Source organism: Cheilinus undulatus, linkage group 22 (genome assembly GCF_018320785.1).
Source record: "Cheilinus undulatus linkage group 22, ASM1832078v1, whole genome shotgun sequence".
NCBI lineage: Eukaryota > Metazoa > Chordata > Actinopteri > Labriformes > Labridae > Cheilinus > Cheilinus undulatus.
Window position 1 is genome coordinate 7,758,103 of NC_054886.1, and position 24,539 is coordinate 7,782,641.

Genomic DNA, 24,539 nt, shown 5'->3' on the forward strand with positions numbered 1-24,539 from the left:
ATGAGTCCCCCCTTTGTAATGGTGGCTCTGATGAATTGTTTATGTGTGTGGTCCGTTTCTGGAGAATGCGAAGCAGCCCCTCAGGGATGAGTCGGGGGGGGTGTCGCACACTTGGATGGAGGACTTGTATCTCACTGTTTTCACTTTAAAAATGAATGAGTGCTTTCTCTCTGCAGAGTCTCCGAGTCTGTCTGTCTTCACCCCCCCTCCCCGGTCCTTTTATGTCTTTAACTCCCTCCATCGTCTCCTCAAAAGCTGATTGATAGCGCTCCATTGACACCCGGTTGACGGGAATGTCTCTGGGACAAACAGCGGTTGTCAGGCTGGAGTTCATGGTCGACTTGGCCTCGAGTTCGACTCTCAATGGGGTCTCTTGTCGCTTTAGTGCGAAGTCATCCAGGGGTCCTGACCGCCATGTTGACTTTCCCCCAATAAAAGCCATTAGGATCATTGTCCAAACAAGAAACCCACAGAGGCTCAGTATTTACTCGTGGTGTTACAAGGTGGCCACAATAGAGGAAGGCTTCCTTAAAGAGCTCAATTAGTCACTAAATCCAATGAAACAGGCAAAACATGGTCACTCACTCCACACCTTGACTAATTTTCTCTCTTGATTGCTGATTTTGCTGATGATACTGTGGTCATTGCAGAGACTGTAGACGTCCTTATGGGTCTCTTGACTTCCTGAGTGTGGGTTAAAGTATTGGGATTGCACATCTTCTTGGCCAAAACAAAGATCCAGGCACGTGGGGAGGTTTTGGATGCTGCATGGAATCTGTGCCCATAGAGGGTGAGGGCGTGGAGGTTGTAGAGCAGTTCATCTACCTTGGCAGCGTAATCTTTCAACTGGACTTGCCCATGGGGCCTTGGGAGGGATAGAGTCTTTCGTTGTCCTGGTCTTACTGCCCTCTTGTGAGGCCTGGGCATTGACTGATTTCCAGAGGCGCTGGCTGAACTCCTTTGTGAGGACTTCTCTTCAACACATTTTTGGGTATCATTGGCAAAACAGTGCGTCTTTGGTGTCAACAGCAGTTGTTTCGAGAGGAATAAATCTTCACTGTAGTGAATGCAGCTTCATTTTTGTTAAATCAAACATTAGCAAATGTTGTTAGAAGCTGAGAGTTATAAATTAAGCTAATACTCAGTACCTGTTGCTCTGTTTGTGGTATAATAACGTGACAAAGTGAAATTTGTCATCAGTGTTTCAAACATGCTGTTCACTGTCTAAATGCCTTGTGGATGTGCTTCTTTCTGTATTCATTCATAATTAATTCCTCATACAGATTTTGAGATTTAATAAACTGAAGAGTTGACAACTTGAGTCATAAACAGCAATATCAATCTAATTCCCTCCTTTTAAGAGGGATTAGTTGGTGAAATAAGATTTTCAGCAAGCCCACAAACTAAACAGAGAAATGTTAAAGCTCTGACTGGGCTCTTCATCTTATCCAAAGGTGATGTCCAAAGTCCTTTAAAGGTCACATATTTTACCCTTTTAAGACAAGTTCATATTGTTCTCAGAGGTCCCCAAAACATGCCTGTGAAGTTTGTTGCTGAAAAAACCTCCAGTATTGGATTTTTGCATGTCTAGCCTTTCTCAGAATGAGCTGTTGCTGGGTTTGTTGCTTTAAATGTTACTGAGCTGTCTGACTCCGCCCCTGACCACACCCCTCTCAGGAAATGGATGTCGCACTCCTGATGTAACAATGTTACAGACGCCAGACCAAAGCCAGAAGGGTAACCCACTGAGCTATCCAGCATCTCAGCTGGAAGCCAAAAAAAGATCAGGAGATGAGGGCGGAACTTTCTTCCAAACGGGGAGGGCCAACCGAACCTGGGGGCAGGGCTAACTCCCCACATGAGGTCGTGAGGGGAACATCCGAGAATGGCTTGTTTCAGCACACATTTTCTAAAAGATGGAGAAAGAGAGGGGGGACGGGAATGGATTTTTCTGGTACTTAGGGGGATTATGAACAGGCCAGTGGGACATATTTTTGTAAGAAAAGCCTGACAGTTAGATTTTTGCATAATATATCCCCTTTAACAAAATGTGATCATCTATTACTATAGTGATAAAGCTGATAAAGTTAGCTAAATATGCTTGTCTAGGCTATCTGAGGTAATTTCTTCACATGATCCTCTCTAGTATAGAAATAATTATTATACTGTCTGAGGTGTAACAGACAAAGTTTACATATTTTTATCTTGCAATAACTCTAATAATCATGTGTAGCATCTCGTTTCAATGCAAAGTCCCATTCAGACAGAACAGACCTAAGCTGCACCCATATTTCACAGGGGCTAGCAATGAGGTTGATAGAGGGGATAAAAGGGGAGAGCTTTCTAGGGCCTTGCCAACTGGGGGATCATGGAGATGGCAAAAGTGGGCAAAAGGTGGCAAAAATGGGTTAAAAGAGATGAACTTAACATGGCAAACTGGGCAGAAAGTGGCAAAACAAAGACAGAAATTGGTTAAAATTGGTTACAAAAAACAAAAAAAAAGAAAAAGTGGCCAAACAATGGGTCAAAATTGGCAAAAACTTGTTGAAAGTGTCCAAATAGTGACATAAATGGGTAACAAGTGGTCTAAAAGGGTTAAATTTTGTAAAAAGGTGGTAAAAATAGGTTAAAAATTATTTTAAAAAGATGGCAAAATAGATCACAAGTGGCAGAAGCTTGGCAAAAGGGTTAAAAATGCTATTAGGTGGTAAAAAGGGGTTAGATGTGATGAAAAAATTGGCAAAAAATGGCCAAACAATAGCAAAAGTGGGCAAAAAGGGGGAAAAAAGGTAGCAAAATGGGTTTAATGTGTCAAAAAGTTCCAAAAAGTTGGCAAAAATGAGTCAAAGTAGTAAAAATAAGTGGAAGAAATGCCTAAAAGCAGCAAAATGGTTTAAGTTGTCAAAAGTAGTGGCAAATAAGGGGAGGTAAAATTTGTTAAAAATAGCATGAGTTAATAATTTCAACACCATCAAACCAATTATAGCTTGCCACGCTTTTCGGCTCTAATTTAGGGGACTGGTTGCCAGGATGCTAGCACCAATGCTACTGATCCAACACATACACTGACATCAACAAATCATAACTGAGGAAGGGCCCATTCTCTGGGGTTTTTCAGGGGTCCAGCCAGATCTGTAGGCAGGCCTGGTTACAGTACTTGCCATAAAGTTATAGTAATCATGTATGGTACAAATTCCCACAGCACACCTAGACTTGCCTTTAGGCACCCTAGTGTGCCTTGCCACACCACTTGAGAACCACTGGTTTAGAAGAAGCTTAAAAGGTGATGGAAATGGGTTAAAGCTTAGCAAAATTGGTCTAAATAGCAAAAGTGGGTAAAAAAAAGTGGCAAAAATTGGTCCAAATTATGCAAAAGTTGATGAAACGTGGCAAATAATAGTGGTAAAATTTGGTGGGAAAAATTGGGAGGCATCTGGCCGGCCCCTCTCAGTGTCTCAGAACACCCACGAGAACCACTGCTGTGTGGTATGCTGCTGAAAAACTTCAAATCATCAGCACTGAACAGCTAGCACACACGCCACATGCCAGTGCAGGTTAGTAAGGCAGCTCTACTCACTAACTGCAGCCTGCATCCTTCATCAGGCACATGATACATTTGCTAACCCCTGTCTACAGTGAAAAATCTTTGATTACAGCTTTCTAAGTGAGTGACATGTCAAATCGCTTCCATGAGGAGGAGACGGGAAAAGCAACTGTGCCACTAACATGCATCGCTCTGTCAGCACTGAGAGACTGAGGTTTGCATCATTCATCCAAACGCCAATGCCAATAAAATATTCTGCCTCTCTATCCCCATGCGGACTCCGTCTTCAAGTCCTCAAGTTCTGCTCGATTGGAAAATGATTTTTCTTTGGGGATAAAGTGGACAGAGCAACGATGTATTCGGCCATAAATCAGTCCTGGCGGGAGGCAGAGGGAGCGTTTATTTGGCAGCGGCCAGCCTCGCCACATTGACAAAACTGCTGAACAGCACTGCAGCCAGATCCTTACACTGCCTCTGGTGTACAGTAGCGTCAATTTTAAGCTACAATTTGGCAGCGTTCACCTACAGCTCATTGGACTAAAGGGCAGAATTGGCATGGATGGAGAGCACAACGAAAGCGGTCAGAAAAAATACTTGTTTTTCTTCAATTCAGTGCCATGCCTGTCAGTTGTTATTCAATACAAATAAATCACAGGAGCACACTTAGAGTCAAAAAGCATTGGGAAACATGTCAAGCTGTGGCAGAAAAAAGTCTGGGAAAACATTTTATTCATGAGCAGTGTTAGAAAAAATCTCCTCTGACTGTTGAGATTAAATGTGAGGTTTGGTGAAGAACTCTGAGGAAGAGTAGTTAGAAGAACAGGAGCGTTTATGTGTGATTGATGAATTTACTCTTTCACATGCTTAGTGCACATGGTAGCAAACAATGCATGGACTAAAGTATTCATTACATCAGCAGGCACTGTAATGAAATTGGCCAAATACTTCAGTCCACATAGTTTAGGTCAGAGAAATTTACAGCATCAGGTAAGAGATAAAAACGTGAAAAGAGAAGCTGTCAAAGAGGCTCTTTTTGTGTTTTCTCGTCCAAGCTGGCTGCTAACACCACTGCAGAGGAGTGAAAAAGCAAAGAGAGCTTCAGCAGCAGCAGGAATAAGAATAAGCTGCACACTTGCATAGTTCAAGAGTCCTCTTAGAATCCCTATTATATCTACTGAACAACTTTTGACAGTGCTGACCCACTGCACAAATTCAATCTGACTAGAGAAGAGCCAGCCATCCCGGCTTAAATTTAGAAGTCTTTTAAATGCAAACTGCAGTCCATAGGCTTTAATTACTACTCATGTGCTCACTCTTCCTTCAGTCCTCTAGGAAAATGCTTCTTTACTGAAGTAAAACAATAAGGAGTCTTAGTGTTTATCACACGAGTGCTAAACATGATTTATATAACACAGGTGAACTGAGTTCCACTAGGACGGAGGATCTTCCTCTTCCTCTTCCTCTGTAGGCACTATTCACTCTTTTTTCCTCTCTTGCTCTTGTTGAATGAACACTGGGCTGTTCCAGTACATTTTTATTAATATCCTGGGATCAAGGCTGCCCATAAGGGGGGATAAAGGGGAGAGCTTTCTGGGGCCCAGCCAAACGTGGAGCTCATGGAGGTCAGCAAAATCATGGTTCACTGTAAAGTTAAGCTGTGAAAACCATAGTTTGTTTATTTTTTACATAACAAAATTAAAATTGCAAAAGTGGCATAATGAGTTAACAGAGGCAACAAGATAAGCAGAGAGTGGCAAAAATAGGCAAAAGAAATTATGAAATGCGGTTGAAATGGGGAAAATGGGAGAGAAATGTTTATGAAAGGGGTTTAATGGTGGCAAAAATGGGTCAACAAGGGCAACAGCGAGGGGAAGTTGCAAAAATTGCTTAAAAGTGACAAAAATGGCTTTAAAGTAACCAAAATTGGCAAACTAGGTAGATAAAAATGGTCAAAAATGGGTTAAAAGTTGAACAAATGGGCAGAAAAGGTGGTAAATGGGATTTTAATTGTAGCAGAAATCAGCAAAAAACAGTAAAAACTATGTTTTAATTGAGGTTAAAGTGGCAAAACCATGCAAAAAAAATGATGGCAGCTGGCAAAAACATGAGAAGAAAGTGGTGAAAAGGGTTTAATGGTGGCAAAAATGGGTCAAAAGTGGTAACAACAGGGAGATGTGGTTAAAAAAATTGTGTTGTTGTGGTGTTAAAATTGGCAAAAATGAGCAGGATTATTTAGTGGAATGCAATTTGAAAGGTAGCAAAAGTTAGTTGATAGGGGCAAAGGTGGGGTACGAAAGTGGTGAAAAATGAATGGTTAAAAAGTGCATAAAAGGAGTAAAAATGTGTCAAAAGTTAGTTTTATGAGGCAGGGATTATTAAGTGGAATGGAATTTTGAAAGTAGCAAATAATAGTTTATAGTGGCAAAGGTGGGGAAAGACAGTTGCAAAAATGGATTGTAAAAAGTGATTTAAAATAATTCAAATGTGGCAAAAATTGGGTTTAAGTGGCAAAAATGGTAAAAACAAAAAAGAGGCCACGGATGTGTGAGAAATGGGGGAAATAAGTTTATTATAGTAGCAGAAATCAGTTAAAAACAGCACAAATGGGTTCAAAGTGGCATATATGGGCTTTGCAAATGATCAAAAGTGGTTAAAAATTGGCAAAAATTGGATAAAAAAGTTGTTAAGAGCATTGGGAAAAAAATGGTAAATTAGGTGGTGAAATTGGATTTAAAAAGTTTCAGAGATTAGCTTAAAGTGGCAAAAATTGGCTGGATTATTTAGTGAAATGGAATTTTAAGGTTAGTTAATTGTGGCAAAAGTGGGGGAAGAGGGTGGGAAAAATTGATTTTGTGTGGAAAAAGAGGAAAACATGGGCAAAATTGCACAAATTTGATAAATAGCGGCAAATATAACTATGCATTGATACTATCAATAGTTAAACCATGGGGAGAACCTGTTCTTTGGGTTTCAGGGGCCCAACCAAATCTACAGGAAGGCTTGTCTGAGATGACAGATTACCATATTATGAAATTACTGATCAAATTCTTCATGCTCTCTCTGTGCTTTCTTTGGATGTGTTTGTGACATTATGAGGGAGGAAAGCTGTTGATCAATGGCACTCTTAACCAGACCCTCTCAACTAGCACACAATAACAACTGCATAGAGGTAGACAAGAAATAAAGGGAAACATATATATCATGCAAACTACTCAAAAACACTGAATGATCATTTTAAACAGTTTATTGAAACTTAAATAAGGGTTGTTGATATTTTAGTTGCAAAAAAATGGACAAACAGCACTACAGATAAGGTGTCACGGTAGGCAAAACATAACTACGGGCAGTGGCTACATATACCATATGTTCAAACTTGGACCACAGTTAGCTCCAAAGTCACAGTTAGCACATGCATACTATAAATGCATATGTTTACTGCATGCATGAGCATTAGTCTAACTGCAGTATGACTGCAGATAGCTGCGATAGATATTTATTTATAAGAAGAAAGTTTTTGCTCCTAGTGATGAACCCTGGGAGAGTTATCCATTCATTTTGTTAGATGGACACAAACACATCCCCAAATGAATGCTAATGTAGCTTCATTAGGTTGGAAGTGCAAATTGGCATCTCTTTTTTGCACACCAAAACAATTTCACGAGTTAATGATGTGTTTCAGATGTTGTGTTTTCAGCTTTTTCCCCTTAAATTTTCGTCTTGGGGCTGCAGCATGAGGGAAAAAAAAGCCCCATGTAAGCGTGCAGCACAGCAGATCTGATCCTCATGTGTAGGGACTGGTGCTGTTACTTTGCCTTTCTGCCTGCATGATGAGGGTGTCAAGCTTTGCACCAGTGTCTCATTAGGAGAAGGACAGCTGTGCAGAGGCGGACAGCCTGTTTCCAGAGACACCGCTTGAGTCACAGAAGGCCAACGACCAATCAGGGAACACTTTCTGCACGCTGCATGAGTCAGAAAGCCTCACGAGTCTGATGCTTCTCTTATGGACGCTTTCTTGTCCTCATCAGCAAAGAAAGTTTATCTGACAGTCAGAGGAGAGGAAAAAGCAGGTTGTAAGCTGTCACATCTTTCTGTTCGAGCTGTTTCAGAGGCTCTTATCAGCGCCGGGAAGCGGGCTGCTGCTCGGGGAAATGTCCTCTGTTCCGGTTTTCTGGACTCTGTAAACATCGTTGGAAGCCGGGATTCAGCAGGGCTGAAATTTCAGTGTTTGGGTCCCTTTGAGCAAAGCGCCTAGAGACTTCTCTGTGCAACTTTTATGGCTGTATGTGTTGTGGAAATTGGTCTAAACTTCTTAAAACTGCGCTGTTCCCTGCAGAATTAACTATGCGGGAAATAAACTCAGTTAAAGACCAGCCTTTTTTCAGTGGAAGCCTTGTAAAAATGCTTGGTATTTCTTTCTAAACACTAACTGTGCTTAAGGCTGTGCAGACAATATGGTCACATCAGGGCTTGATGCCAGAGGGGAGCTTTTATGGGGCTAAATGTTGTGACATATTCAAGAACATATTAGGGCCTGCAGCCAGGTTTCTTATTAAATCAGCTGCGAGACACAGAGCAGCTTTCATCGTATCTGATGAAGAAATCAACCAGATGTTTACCTCCTCAACTTGTTAGCTGTCTTACATATTCCCAGGGGCCACCCAAGCTCCCTGCTCTGCATGACAACAAAATACCAGCAAATGTGTGGCCCTGAAATTACAATAAATCTAGTGCCAAGACCAGAGAAGATGTGCTGATAGAGGCTGTGTTTGCCCTCTGCATGCATGCTTCTGCAGAAGAAGCTGTAAGATTGACATACAGCAAAGTCTAAAAGAGCTGCTGGACTGAGTTAAGGAATTCTCACTTTGCACTCAGATATAAAACTGCTTTATAAAGAATGCAAATCATTATAACACTCTCTTTCAGACCATGTAGTCGTGCAGTCATTCAAATGTAGCATCCCCTCTTCTTTTAACAACAAACATGTGGATTTAGGAGACAAGTTGCTGGTGTTTTAGGGGAGGAATGTTGTCCCATTCTTGTCTGATGTAGGGATCTAGCTGCTCAACAGTCCTGGGCCCTTTCTTAATGGATTTTGCATTTCTGGTCTAGACTGCAGGCAGGCCAGTGCAGCATCTGGACTCTTCTACTGTCCATGCTGCACTGTAAAACCAAACAAGTTGAACTGGTTACCACAAAATTTTTAAGTTGTGGAAAAATATTTTTTGAGTATGCATTACCCGTACATTTATGTTGGGTCAACTTGACTTAAGAAGCTTAGCGTTGAGTCATGCAGGACACCATAGTCAAATGTCCAGCCATGATTGGCTGACAGCCAGCTGATCCAAGCAGCTCCCACAGCCAATCGCAGCTCTTCCTTTCAGCATGGTGGTGTTTTAAAACGTGGCGTACTTCTCACTGATCCCTGCTTGCATTAATGCTGATGCAACATGCTGCTGCTGCTGGCAAAGCTTCACCTCCTCCACCCCAGCTACCTCCTTTATAGCATAAAGCTTGTTACACCCTCATATTCAGAGTCACGCTAATATGGACTAACTTCATTGTGTTCAGTACACATTTTCATTGATTTATATATCCATATAGGGGTTTTTAGCTATGCAATCCCTGGAAAATCAAAGCATGCAGCTTGACTCACCCAGGGAGCATCTTTTCATTAGAGCTTTCTCCATTGAATAAAACTGTAAATCCATGCTATAAAAGGCTGGATAGCTCAGTGATTTACATTGCAGACTGTGGTACGGGAGGTTCAAATCCCATTCAGAGCACATTCAGGAACAGCCAGGAACACCAGTCCAAGTTGTAATTTGCTTTGGATAAAAGTGTCTGCTAAATTACATTGTAAATTGTAAAATGCTAAAATGTATGATGAGTGTCCCTGACTGAATTCAAGTTAAACTACAGTGTGGAGAGTTAATACACCTAAAGATTCTGTTTAAATACAGTTCAAGACAACATGTTTCAGTATTTTTAAATCTAGTTCTTCTTCATTCACTGAAATTTTCTCCTTTTTCCTACATACTTTAATCTTGAATATTTATGCCACTCAAAGTAGGCTAAGTACAACTGTAGGGGACAATGAGTGAAAGCTGCACATTCAACCCAGAAGTCCTGTATATCGTGTTCTGTATACTATCCATTGTATATTATAGTTGCTTTCCACAGGTGAGACTTCTCTGTCTCAAGCTTGTATGACTTTGGGCCGTCCCAGACAAAAGATGACCAATCATGGTGATGTATTTGTTCATGGCTCTAACATGGTGGTCCTACGTCGCACTGTGAGACAGGTTGACAGACAGTTATTGTCATGGTCTCGTCAAAGATAGCCTTGGATAAAGTTCTGACAGCGTCAGCAATTTAGGATTACCATCTCACTATGTGACTGCCACTACCTACATCGACTCACCAACCAATAGGAATGCAGCAAAAAATGACATAACGATAAACTCAACAATGGCGCCGCAAAACAAACAAGAATAGAGACAATACCAAAGAGTTTGTGGTTTGTGCTACAATTACAACGGCTTTGTTGTCGCTTTGCTTCATTTTTTTAACAAGGCACAAGTGGCGTAGATGGATGACGCACACTGATGACGTTTATTTCTTACTTAGCGGTGAACATCGTAGCCTGCGATTCAGCTGCGTTTATCAGGAGTTGTCGTCGTACAGTCTGCATCAAACTCGATGTCATATGAGATTCATGTCTCACTGTGTAGCATGCCAGAAACTTCTATGACTGCTAAAAATGATCAGTCGGTAGGAGGCTTAAGTCAAGCACTTCACTCGTGCTGCAAAAGTGGCTATTGTCCAAAGGCATTTTGGGAAACTCTGCAGATTAAGGGATCATTGTACAATAATTTGAGTTCAATTGCAGAAAAATACTTCAACTGTTAATGTGTGTTGTGATGCATGTGGTATGTGTCTTGCTGTAATAGTCAAGGCCTTCCCCGAAAGAGACATTGTCTGAAACCTCTCTCTACTTGTCAGCATTGATAGTTCCTTTCCAGATGTGTAAGCTGCCCACTCCATAGGCACTAATGCAACCCCATACCATCAGCGATGCAGGCTGGATGGCCCCTCTCCTCTCTAGTCAGCAGGATAGAGCATCCAAGGTTTCCAAAAACGACCTTCAAATTTTTACTTATTCGACCACAGAACAGTTTTCCATGTTGCTTTAGTCCATTTTAAATGATCACTGAGAAAAGCAGTGCTGCCTGGGGTAGTGTAGGATCATGTGTTTGCCATTTCTTTATGTTAACAAAATCACACTGCCAACTACTGGCCTGGCATGCATACTACACTGTTTTTAGATTTCTTATGGGATCATGTTCACAGTGGTCACTTTCCAAAATTTGAACACAGAAATTGATTCAATTGGCTTTATTAGAGCAGACCTTGCATTGGAAAGCAAGCACAATAGCTTTGATTGATTACCTTTCCTCCTCCAGATGATGCTGTTGTCTCTAAAGCTGGTTTTACAGCTGCATCCTGAGGCCATCAATGGAGTAAATCTCAAACTTTTCCTCCTAACAGTCAGTATTGTCCTACAAAGTGTAGAAATATGTCCCATTTTGAAACCAGCAGAATTTAGCCTACAGAAATATCAGAGAAGTCCATATTTCAGAGCTGTTTTGCCTCTGAGAGCAGCCACCTTCTACACGGCCTGCTGTCGGCAGCTGCCTCTGGGTTCGACCTCGCTGCCTGAAGGCAGGCCAGGCTTTTTCTCTCGCTCCACTACCTAGCTCTGTGAGCCTGCCTGTCAGTCACACCCTCAGGCCCCACCGTGCTGCCTGACCCACTGGCACTCTCGCCATGGCAACGCAAATCCCAGCAGAGCGAGCTGTCAGGATCAGGAGTTCTCAGAAATATGAAAGACAAGAGGCTGTGATCCAGCGTTCACACCAGGGATTTGAGCTGCCGACCTCAACGTCTTGGTCATATAAATGATGCTTCTCTACCTTTTATTTATTGGATTTTTTGTGACAAATAGTCATAATATTGAGAGTGCCCTGCAGCCCAAAACAAAGCATAAAATAAAGGTTTCATAACCAAAACACCCAAAGGAAAAAGATGCTTAAGCCAAATTCATAATTTTGCTTGCACACACAGAGCAGAGAAATGCTGAGAAAATCACAGTGTGAGCTCTCTTTAAAAATCCAAGTGGCACATGACAGATATTTGTACAGGGTGATCGTTTTTCCAAGCACCCTCAAACGCACTCAGCATAAAAATCTGCAGCAGTGCAGATGGAGTTTCCTACAAATGAAAAATGACTGCAGAGGAGAGATTTATTTAAAATGTTTGACAAAAAAATGATCACATTCATTCAGCTATTTACTGATAATTGGTGCTTTACAGTTATTGATTAGAAGAACCTAAACTCAGTTTTGTTCCCAGATAGTGATGTTTACCCCCACGATGAAAATAGATAAGAAAAACAATATTTTCAGATGGAAAAGAACACCTATGTTTAACTTTAACAGTAACCTTGCAAAGCAGATTGATTCACCAGATTCCATCTCTGTCATCAGGCAAATCCATCTTGCAAAGCTCCAATCCGCAACATCTGTGCAGAACTGAAAACAGTTTGGACTAATCAGCATCATTTAAGGAGAATGAGATAGTAGCTGCAGGTCAGGTTTTGTTGTACTGTGTGTGGTTAGCAGTGGCTGCCACCAGTGTAGCTGTTAGCACTGATGTAGCTACAGTAGAGTGTTGGTTTTATCAGAACTGGCAAAGAACTGCGCAGAAAGCTTTCCATGATGGAAAAGATGTTAACACTCTTTGGAGTGAGTTTGCAGTTATCACAGGTGGATTAGATTGTTCTGTCGAAGCCGGGGTGGTGTATACAATGGCTAACACCACTGCAGCAATTAGCTTGGATGTAGCTGTAGAAAAGCCCAGCGTAGTCAAAACTGGACTACATTTCTTTATTAAAACTAGCGCAAAGAAAGCTTCGCTTAGCATGGAAGATGTTTTTGCACGTCTCCTGCTTCTGTATGAAACTTTGCTGGTCAAGCACTACTGGAGCACTAGCCTGGAAAGCTGGGCCTAGCGCTGGAGCTGCTCATGTCTGCTACCTCATCTTGTCTTGTCGCTCTGATTAGCCCATAATAAATGTGGCAGAATCACCTTGTAGAGACCTTCTTTATTGTAAAGTAGTCTGTCTCTGCTAGAATTTACTTGTTGGCCTTAATGTGATGGTTTAATGGTCTAGGACTGTTAGCTTCGCTCATAGCAGCCCACAGCTCATATTTGTGGCACTGCTAATGAGATGTTACTGTTACACACTAGGGTTGTGGGTAATGTAGTGCTGTTGAATGAGATCCAAAATAAACCAGTTTTTTCTTAAAATAAAGTGGATAATATACAAACTTATATTTTTAAAATTATGCCTTCTATTGGGCTGCTAGGCGACACAGGGGTTAGCGCTGTTGCCTCACAGCAAGTAGGTTCCTGGTTTGTTTCCTGGTCAGGGCCTTTCTGTGTGGAGTTTGCTTGTTCTCCCTGTGCATGCATAGGATCTGGATACTCCGGCTTCCACCCACCACCTAGATACATGCTCGTTAGGTTAACTGGTGACTCTAAATTGGCCGTAGGTGTGAATGTGAGTGTGCCTGGTTGTTTGTCTCTACATGTCAGCCCTGTGACTGACTGCAATGACAGCTAGGATAGGCTCCAGACCCTCACGACCCTGAACTGGATAAGCAGTGTAGAAAATGAATGAATGTCTACTTTCACCATTTAGACCATCTTTTGTAACAAAAAAAAATAACTGGGCTGTAGAAGACCTAGGCATTATCCACTCACTCATTACTTTTTCTGACTCTGTCTACTGTCCTTTCTCTACAATAGCGGCAAAAAAGTTCAAAATGTTTGGTGCATTAAGGCAGTATCAGCCAATCAGAGACTTTGCTGTGACACTCAAAGATCGAGGTTAATATAATGATTTCGACAGATTTTGCAAATAAAGCATGTTTTTCTCAAAAGGCTAATTTAGCTCAGTTGGCAGCACGGGTGCCAACATGCTGAGACCACAGTCCTCAACACACTGGTCGTGGGATCGATTACCAGTCTTGGCTCTGTTTGGTGCATTCCTCCCCTGACTCTCTCTCCCCATGTTTCCTGTCTCTCTTCGGCTGTCCTTTCCAATAATGGCAAAAGACCCATGAAGTAACAAAAAAAAGGAGTACATTTATCATTATTTCACACTCAGATTGCTAGTGGTAAGTTTACCTTGAATGGTTATGACATCATGGCTAACAATCCTGTCTAAAAAGCAGCATAGACTGAATGATGTGGCTGATAAGGGACAGTAGGCAGGGCTTGAGTGTGTCTTATTCCCTCTCCTTCCCATCCCTCTCCATGATGGTCTAAAGGAATTTTTTTAAAAACACAGTTAAACTCATGGGTTTAGTTTCTCTTCAAAATCCGGAAGTGAGCAGTGTAGAAGAATGTTTAATGTGTCATCAGTTAATCTCAACGCGAGTTAGATTATGACACCGGTTCTGTATAGTGGACTAAACTAGTGGTTCCCAACCTTGGGGTCGGGACCCCATTTGGGGTTGCGAGACACCTAGAGGGAGTCACCAGATGACAAAAAAAAAAAAAACAATATTTTTTTAATGTTTTTTTCCCACCCAATTTTGTCACTATCAATCGCCACACATTTTCATCACTTTTCCTCACCAATTTTTGCTAATTTTAACCCGTTTTTTAAATTTTTAATCTGTTTCCAGACTTTTTTTTTCTGACTGTTTTTCCTACTTCCAAACCAGTTCTTGCTGCTTTCTGCCTATTGTGGTCTCTGTTGACCCATTATTATGGATATTTACCTATTTTCACCCTTTTTTGCCCATTTTAAGTACATTAGACTATTTTTATGCCCAATTTTTTGCAAGTTTTACCCACCTTTGCCAAGTTCTCTGCCGTAGTTATCCCATTTTGCCAGTTTAACCCACTTTTCCCCACTTTTAAATCCCATTTCACCAGAGTTTCCACCCATTTCTGCCACTTAAATCCCCTTTCACCACTCCTTAAGCATATTTTTGCCATTTATTGCTGCCTCTCTTATCTATTTTTTGGCATTTTTGGAACACTTTTTTTCTACTTTTAAAATTCCATTTCACCACCTTTTCCATCATTTTTTGCCATTTTAACCCATTTTAGCTATTTTCAATCCATTTTTATTCTGTTTTTAAGAAAAACAAAGCAGATTTAAGACTATCTACTACGGCACAAATTAATGAAAAAGATATTTGTTGCTTTGTTAAGAATTGTTTTTATTCAGGTTGAATATTAAATATGGCAGTTGCAACTTAACTGTAGCGTGGACCATCATTTTGCTGACCCCCAGTTTGGCTGGGTCCCAGAAAGCGCTCCCATTTATCCCCCCTTATGTGCGGCCTTGTCTGCACATGACTATTCTTGATTGTGGCTGTGTTCAACCACCTTCAGGTACAGTGGGGGGTCCCTGGTCTCTGGCTCCTTTATTTTGGGGGTCGCAGGCTGGAAAGGTTGAAAACCACTGGACTAAACAAATCATAGAAAGGTGACATGTAAGTTACATCTCTGGATGTGATCTGTTAGTTCTGGGACTTTGAAAATAAAAACATGGAATCAGGTTTTTCATGATCTTTTTTTTTTTTCAACTTTATTCATAAAACATGTTTTGCAGTTAAAGTCATGAAATAACCTGACTGCAAATATTACAGACTAGGAAATATTCAATAAATTAAACAGAACACAGGACAGGGGTCTGATCTAGGATCAAATTATGTGTTAGAATTAGTTACATGAATGGTGGCTCACTTCAGCTTTGTCACCTTTAGCTAAAGCTAACGTAGCTACGTAATAAATGTTACTACACAAGCTAATGTAGTTAAGTTTGACCTTTTAGCAAACAAAGCTAAAGCTGATACAGCCATGTAGATAACTTACCTGTGTAGCCTACATAGCTGCTTTGTGACTTTAGCTTTAGCTACATTAGCAACAAATCTCCTTCCTCCATAGCTAAGTCAGCTCCAGCAAAGTGAGCTTTGGCACACTTAGCTAAAGTTAACATAGCCATGTAGATGTCTTTCCTATGTAGCCAACATAGCTGCGTTGTGACTTTGGCTTTAGCTACATTAGCTACATTGCTCTGCCATCCGTAGCTAAGTCACCTCCAGCAAAGTGAGTTTTGGCAAACATAGTTAAAGTTGACATAGCCATGTAGATGACTTACCTATGTAGCAGACATAGCTGCGTTGTGACTTTGGCTTTAGCTACATTAGCTACATAGCTCCACCATCTGTAGCTGATTCAGCTCCAGCAAAGTGAGTTTTGGCAAACATAGTTAAAGTTGACATAGCCATGTAGATAACAAACCTATGTAGAAGACATAGCTGCTTTGTGACTTTGGCTTTAGCTACATTAGCTACATATCTCCACCATCCGTATCTATGGCGAACCAGCAAAGTGAGCTTTGCAAACGTATCTTAAGCTAACTTTTTGTATAATCATTTAAGAAAAGATTTAATTTTTAAACCACTGGAAGCATGGCTTCATGGGTTTGGACTTAGATGGCTCAAATTAACACCTTAAACATTTAGTTGCTCGCATTCCTCCCAAACGATTTCTGAAACCGTTACTTAGCTCATGTCTAAATGCTTCTCTCCTCTCCGTCTTGTCTTGCAGGTTATCCTCATCCTGACCAAGTACTACCACGCTGATTCCACCAAGGTGCTGGAGAGCTCACTGTGGAGGTAGGCCAAAGTTTACACCATCTTGCTGGATGTCTTCATGTCATGTCTGGCCTCAGACTCGTGCTGACCTTCCACTGGCGAGGTTGGCACATGTTGGCTTGTCTCTCTGCCGCGCTTCCTCGAAGAGACTAGGGCGATACAGAGTGCCAGGGCGGTCAGAACATCAGCAGGACTGGAGTAGGGGACCGGAGAGCGGCGCTGTGAGGCCGGAGCGGGCATCTGTCTGTGCAGATAGGATATCAGCACGGCACAGGGCGGGACGGTGGGCACCGGCAGTGGCAGGGAGAGGGGTCGGTCACGCTGGCAGAGCTTGATCTATTTAGCAGAGGCGCTTTTGCCAAGAACACTTCACATGTCTCTTTGGTCAGGAAAGCAGCCATGCTGCTCTTTTTCAGGATTTATCTGAGGCTGCATATATTCTTATGGAATATTAATTTCCTCTTCCTTACACCTCCTGGGGTGCTGCAATGTAGCTGAGCGTGTCCTTCTCGTAGATAAGGGCAAGGCAATTTAATTATATTCCTATTTGCTAATAAAAACTTAGAAAATAGACAAGACTGGGAGCATAACACTGGTTTAAATTAGCCGTCTAGGAGGCATTCACACCCAGCAAAACGCGTCTGATGGTGGTGCTTAATTCATGCCATTCACCTCAGTGAGCGCTCCATGACTTCAAAGCTTCAGCCTCTCATTAGCTCTGACTGCCTGTCTCCCTGGAGGACCGATATGAATAATGCACATATTTTCTCCTTCCCTTGTTGATGTTTTAATTGTTGCAGCATAAGAATGATACAAATTCATGACTGGACAGCCCACTTTTTTAAAAAGAAAAAGCACAATAAGTGGTTGAGTTAATCTGATTTGAACCTTAATTGGCCGGCTGCCTGTCGGTGTCATTGCCTAAAAAGCAGAATTAGCATGACATTAGCATGTTTCCATGAGGCCCTGTGCTCCAGGCTCTCTAAAGGCTGTATGTGTGGGGTGTACCTCAGGTCCTTGTAGCTGTCAGCGTGGACAGACTCACTCCTCTGGCCTTTAGGCTTTGAAGTCCCAGGGCTGCTGGATCAAACGGGGAAGATGGGCCAAGATGAATGGGTTCGCCGTCTCGCCCTGTCAGGTGGCGTAGATCAAGATGCCAGGGTTTCACACCGGGGGAAAGTTAACAGCTCAGACGGAAGGAAAAGTTCTAACGGAGGCTGAGATAATGGAGGCCGGCCCGGATTGGTGGTGGTCTGTAGAGACTTTCAGAGAAAACAAACAATCTGTGGCTGTTAGTCAGAGTGGTGGATTCGACCCAAACGAGCGGGTATCTGTCAGTCGGTCATGTCTGAAGGGGTAAAAACATCAGGTAGATCTCTGAAATTGAGGTGTTTCTGCAAGCAGCTGTGCTGAACACTATAGTTAGTGTCTCACAGCTGCCTAACCTGCTGTTACATGAAGGCTTTTACATTGTTGTTTCTTTAGTTTTTATCAATTTATTCTGATGCAGTTAGACTGTGCAAAGCAATGGAGTCCATTCCATTTGGTTGTTTGCAGATGATGTCACGTCAGGAAGCAATTTTTTATAGAGAAGTTCTAGCAAATTGCAGAATTTCGGGAAAGATTTGAGCCAGGTTGGAGTGCTTAAAGTAGAGACATGTTCAGGCAAAAAGCCTCCATCTCTAATCTGGAAAAGTTGAATCAGACAGCAATCATAGTCCACACAAGCAGTCAATTCTGGTTCTGGTTCAGTTTGGAACCTTTTCATATGTTTTTTTAACCGTAAACCTGCATCTTGTGGCATTTATCTATCATATATTATTTTATATTATCTATTTAACCCCATATGAGTATCCCCAGTGAAGCAGAGCTGAATTCTGTCTCTAGTTTGGACAGATGGACCAAAACATGTGCAATTGAATTGCCAAGATAGGCTAAAAATGTAGAATTTGAGGGTTAGGACCAGCCCTTTTTTTGGTAATGTTTACAATGTGCATGAGCAAATTGATTAAAAAATTTGGAGAGAAATGCCAGACTCCATAGCTAAGCCATGATGTGCACAAATGTTAGGATACCAGAGAAAAAAAGTAGAGGGAACTTAAATAACTTTAAGGGGGAATAATCAAAGTACATACAATTGGTTAAACAATGCAAAAAAGGATCAAGAAAGGCAAAAGGGACAACAAATGTAAGGGAACATGGTGGAAAGTGGTTAAAAAGTGGGAAAAAAAATGGGTTTAACAGACAAAAATGGGCCAACTAAGGTAATGAAAGGGACAAAAATGTAAGGGAACATGGTGAAAAGTGGATAAATAGTGGGAAAAAATGGGTTAAAGGGACAAAAATCAGTCGATGAAGGCAAAAAGGGACAAAAATGATAGGGAACATGGTGAAAAGTGTTTAAAAAAAAAAAGTGGCAAAAATGGGTTAAAGGAACATAAATGGGTCACGAAATGGTGAAAATCGGTTAAAAGTACCAACTGAATAACACGGGCAAGAAGGGGGAAAAAATTGTGAAAAGTGGTTAAAATGTGGCAAAAATTGGTTAAAAGATGCAAAAATGTGTCAGGAGAGGCAAAAAGGAGCAAATGATGAATGGGTAAATAGTGAAAAGTGGAGAATGACTAGCAACAATTGATTAGCAGAGGCAAAAAGGGGCAAAAAATCAATGGGAAGATGGTGAAAAGCTGTTGAAAATGGCCACAATGGGATAGAGTGGGAAAAGAAATGAAAACATGGGCAGAAACAGTGATAAAAAGAGATTAAAGAGTGGCAGGAGTAAGCGTTGTCTCAAAAGGATGGTAGACAAATGCAAAATTATGACTGCAAAAGTTCTATAGGCCATCATGAAAGAACATATGTCGAAGCATCTGCATCAGTCACAGTCTTCAGGTATTTACCTCTCCATATGTCCAAAGTTTAAATAAGATGTGCTCCAGACACCTCTTACACTGATCCATGCTCTGCTGAGTGTTAGGTTACCAGCTCATTTCACCACATTTAGTTCTATGTCTGTGTTTCTCAGTGTTCTGTGGAGAGTTTTGTCTATCTCTGTATTTTGACGTCTGTCTTGGCTCCATTCTCGCCTCTGCCTCTTACACCTAAAGTCTTTCCTTCATTCTGTTATGACTGGACCAGAGTCCTCTTCAACACGACTGATGAAAGAGCTCCAAACTTCCTCCTTCTCTCACTTGTGTCGTGAGAACTAATCTCTTGATGAAGGAAAAGTGAGCGTCATCTCAAGGACCACCGAACACTTCACCACGCAGGTGATGTGTCTTTGAAGCAGGCATGCGGCAGCATAAGCAGATTTACCTGAGGATGACTCAGATTTATCCATGAGAGCTCTTAGCTCTGTTAGCAACAGGTTTTCTGTCTTTAACTCTTCTGAGGTCTAGCAGCTCTGCTGTGTTAAAATCCAGTCAATAATTAATACGTTAGCTGCAGTGTCTTGTTTTTTTCTCTTTAGCTGAGGTGTACATCAGAAGTTAAAGGTCTGGACCCCTGAAGTGAGTTAAAGATAGGCTAGGCTGAAAACTTAAACGTCCTGCTGTGTGCCTGTGTCTGTGCTGTAGCTAGACTTATGTATGTGCTGCAAACAAGTTCCATTTCAAAGTCTTATGAAAGAATTCAGAGGAGTTTCTAAGAAGAAATACCGCTGTCATTGCCTCCTAATGGAGAGATCCCATCACCTGAAGTGACGTGTAATAAGAAAGATGGCAAACAGGGGCCAAAAAAAAAAAAGGTGAAAATTGCTTAAAACATGGCAAAAATGGCTTAAAAGAGGCATAAAGAGATTAAAAAAATAGAAGTCACATGGTGAAAAGTGGTTAAAAAGTGGCAACAAAAAGTGATTAAAAGACAAACATGGGACAAGTAGGGCAAAAAAGAGACAAAAGTTATTAAGGACCCATGGAGAAAAGTTGTAACAAATGAGCAAAAGTGGGTTAAAAGAGGCAAAAGGGGTAATAAATGGTGAAAATTGGCTCAAAAGTGGTTAAAAATGCAGAAAAGGATCAAGAAAAGGATAAAGGTACACAAAATACATTGGAATATTGGTAGAGAGTGGTTAAAAAGTGGCAAAAAGGGGTTTAAAGAGACACATATGGGTCAAGTAAGACAAACAATAATCAAAAGGTTGATGGGAACGTGGTTAAAAGTTGTTAAAAAGTGGCAAAAAGTGGTTTATCAGAGGTAACAAGGGGCAAAAAAAAAGATGAAAATCTGTTGAAAAGGGCAAAGATTGGTTAAAAGTTGCAGAAATTAGACAAAAAATGCACAAGAAAATGGTGAAAAGCTGTTGAAAATGGCTACAATGTGATAAAGTAGAAAAAGGTGGGAAAGAAAATGAAAAAGAAAGGGCAGAAACAGAAATCAAAACAGGTTAAAGTGTGGTGGAAATAAGTTATTCAAACATCAGAGCCCAATTTTTCAGCTCTAAAACTGAATAACTGTTAGGATGCTAGCTCCAATGCTACTGATCCAGCATACATGCATTGATGTATCAATAAAGCTGGGGAGGGCCCATTTTCTAGGTTTGTCAGGGGTCCGGGCACTACTGTGGGTGGGCCGAGGTGGAAATTTCTGTGGGATAACCTGGAAGATGAGGAGCAGAAGACGGTCTAAGAGGCTGTTTGGTGTCAGCATTGTGTTTGATTACATTAGTTAAGTTTCTTAATACCACCTGTACTTTCTGGGCTAATTTCTGTCATCCGACAATAAATCACAGCTAAATTAGCTCAGGTCAAACAGACTTTCCACTAGCAGCATTGCTGTTGATATAACAGTGGCCGTAGATGAAAGGTGTAGGTTATTACCCAATCACAGCACACTGACATATAAATGCACATTCCTGCAGATTTCTGCCCCTTTATTCAAAGTAGCAAGAAGCACTTTAAAAAAATTGAGTATGCATTTTTCTGTCCTGGTTTATTCCAGATTATCTTGTAGCACTGTAGAGGGATCTGACCGAAGCACAAGATTTTCTAAGTAGTTTTTAAAATTAATTTTCTCACAGTGACAGATGCTGGAGAAGTACAAAGTCCCACCATACTCTCTTAAAGAAGCTTAAATGAGATTTTAGTCTTATCCCATATTGTCTTACAGTCACCTGGTCCAGACTCCTGCCTTAAGTAGATCAAATTCTGATCCAGGTTGAAGTAAACGGAGGAAAGGTGTTTGTAGATTAGGGAAAGCAGTGAGGATTTGCTACAGATTTAGCAAACAGCGTGATGACTCCCGGCTGACATAAACTCTTCTTAAGACTCTGTTGCTCCGAGTCAAGCTATGAAATACTCAGTAAACCTTTCTGATCCTCCAACTGAAGGAGCAGATGTAGACTTCGCTGTGGTGAGGGCTCAGAGAAGGAGTTTCTTATCTGCAGATGACTGTAGAGCTTCAAATATGAGGCTGGAGAGTTCTTTTGGATGACTTTGACTTGGATGATAATTCATTCATTATCAGGCCAACAGATATTGTCCTTACTTTGAATGCTCCAAAGGGCTAAATCCTACTTTATATGTGTTTTACCTGATAGATTATAATCCTGCTTCATAAGAGTTTAAGAAATTAAAAGGGACGAAACAAAATACTGGCAGATAAAACTGATATGGGACTAAGGGGTTGAGATGGCATGCTTTTTTCCAAAAACAGAGAAACTTCCACACTTCAGCGTCTTTATAATTGTGTTGGGCAGATAACACTATTCTGGCTGTCAGTATTAAACAGCAGCCTTCGATTAAGCTCTGAAATGACTGAATATGATTTTTTAAATTGCATTAATCACATGCTATTGATTTTAAGTAGTTGCACCATAGCTAATATGAAGACCTCGCTAACTTCCAACCAGCCAAACAGTCCCCAAAGTCATCCACAACAATATTGATGATTTCATGAGTTTACTTCAAAGTATACTTTTCATTTTAAACTGCAAAAAAATACAAAAAGCTCCATTAATATTCTACAAAAAAATGAAATAAGACATCTAAACATGAATCTGCACAGCATTAGCCTATTAGCGAGGTGGCGCTAGCTTGTTAGCATGTTAGCATTAGCTTATCTGTTAGCTGGATGCTGCTTCAACTGGCATCACATAAACTCAAAAAAAACGTACAAAAAATAGCAGGTAAGTCGACATAAACATGGTAAACATTGTTCTCACTGGTAGACATCATTCTAGCATGCAGAAAGGAAATAATCTACGCTCAACTGCGCAGTAATGGACCACGGGAATGCCAAATAACGCTGCTTCTGTTTTAGACAAGAAGTGCAGGTAAAAATACTTAAGAACAGAAAATAATGCTCCTGACTACCACAAGATGCCATCATTATGTTATAAAAAATAACATCAACACTACTGTGTAGGTAGTCCTCTGTTGAATAAAGGCACTAAGAAACCCCAAATAAATCTTAAAAAAAGAATAAGCCATTTAATGACAAGTAAGCTGCCTGAGGACACCGTCAGGCAGGATAAAGGATTGACACAACCCCGGTCATGATCTGTATGTCTTTGCACATTACCAGGACTAATGGGAAAATCATCTGAAGACAAGATAATACCCTTAGGGCGTAGTACGGCGTGGATGTGGTGAGTAAACAGGGCCTATAGTTCTGTCTTGGCAGATAGTAGAGTTGCAATGAGCCCCTGGTTGTGCTGTTGATGTCCCCAGGGCATGAAAACTGTCGACGGTCTCTGTGCGTACAACCCAGGGCGAAGAGGCCCAGACAGAAGCAATGCCATGGAGCTTGACCTTGACAGCCAAGTGACACAACATGTGTGCTGACATGTGTCAAGCTTGACCCTGCCACCACCCCTCTTGACCCCTGTCATGGCACATCAGGCCATGTGAAAAATCCTTAGAGCCCTTAAAAAACTTAAGCACATGACTGTATGTCATACTGAACAACAGTCAAGAATATGTTTAAGTCACCTCCCAACAGAAAGTCTTGAATGAAAGATTTTTTTGCCCACTACAAAATGTTCCAAGCTTTCAGTGACATTGACCAATGAGAGCACAGAACAGTCTGCATGCACAGCAGTCACAAATGTAAACAAACCCAATGGCATAGGGAAAGAAAAGTGGTTAAGTTTAGGCTTTAACTTCCTAATGTACTCACCCAGTGGTGGACTATTACTGGAAAGGATGACAAATTAACCCCAAAAGGTAAAATCATCCACTGTTGACATACTGTTCCTGCGTGAACTCACAGTTCTCCATGTGATCTCTGCTTCCAGTAGGCGAGGTTGCTCGCCTTCAGTCGGAGCAAACCTGCGGCGCTTCGGTGCATGGCACAGTTGTTCTATGTGGAAATTTCGGGTTACACAGTAGTAAAGTAACTATAAATAAACTGCTAATGGTGTAAATACTCTCCTTTTAACTGGGGGACATTGCCGAGTCATTTTGTACATGCACTCCTTCATATATCGTAACCCTTAATGGGGCAAGGAACCATTTATGAGGGGAAGATTTTTCCCAGCCAATCAGTTAAGATCAGTCATCATGAGTCCTTCTTTTATGAGATATCGGAAGCAGGCTGCAATTTTCTACAACTCTGCCCTTAAAAGTGCGTTTTTTAACAATTAGAGAAGATTTTTTTCAGAAACGGACCTCCACGTGAACATAAGAAAACCGCTCTGATTTTTGTTTCATCATTTTAACCTTTAAACCCTGTTTATCCATGAGAACCCTTACATACATGTATATGACCCATATTCTCCTGCAGTAATCGAACGCTCACAGAAACAGGGAATGGGTATGAGAATCGGGGGAGGGGGCATTCATAATTCATGCTGTCTTCACACATCTTTTGAAGAGGTGAGGGGGGCTGGTAGCCATCGCGCTGAGGGTAAGGGGGGTGCGGCTGCTCCATAATGGATGAAGAGATCATCTGACAGGCCAGTTCTCCCAGTACAGTAGATTAAACATGGTACACTCACAGATACTGGTGTTAGGTCTGTCATACAGACTCGGTTTGTCAGATATGTTAAACTGACCCATCAACCAGATCCACAGAGTTTCATTTATATTTATTAATGCAAATATATATGAACCAAACATAAATAAGAAAATAAAAAAGCTATTTTATAAAGCTGCAGCTGAAATGTCATAGCTTTAATCAGCAGTTGAAACACCAAATATGATTTGCATTGTGAATCTTGTTCTTCGGATAAAGCACCATGTTACTGAGCTCAAACCATCTCAGACTGGTGTGTAAAACATGAGTGGTTCATGGTGCTTTGGCCTCTACAGCCACAG

The 24,539-nt window shown here is 41.2% G+C and overlaps 1 protein-coding gene across 6 annotated transcripts in view; it reads left to right on the forward strand.

Moving 5' to 3' along the window:
• sorcs2 (sortilin-related VPS10 domain containing receptor 2) overlaps window positions 1-24,539 on the forward strand; it is a 543,426-nt gene that overhangs the window by 145,614 nt on the left and 373,273 nt on the right. For all 6 annotated transcript variants that reach the window (XM_041779627.1, XM_041779628.1, XM_041779631.1 and 3 more), the window contains exon 2: window positions 16,238-16,305. In XM_041779627.1, coding sequence (XP_041635561.1) covers window positions 16,238-16,305 — 68 coding nt within the window. The remainder of the gene's footprint in view (window positions 1-16,237; window positions 16,306-24,539) is intronic.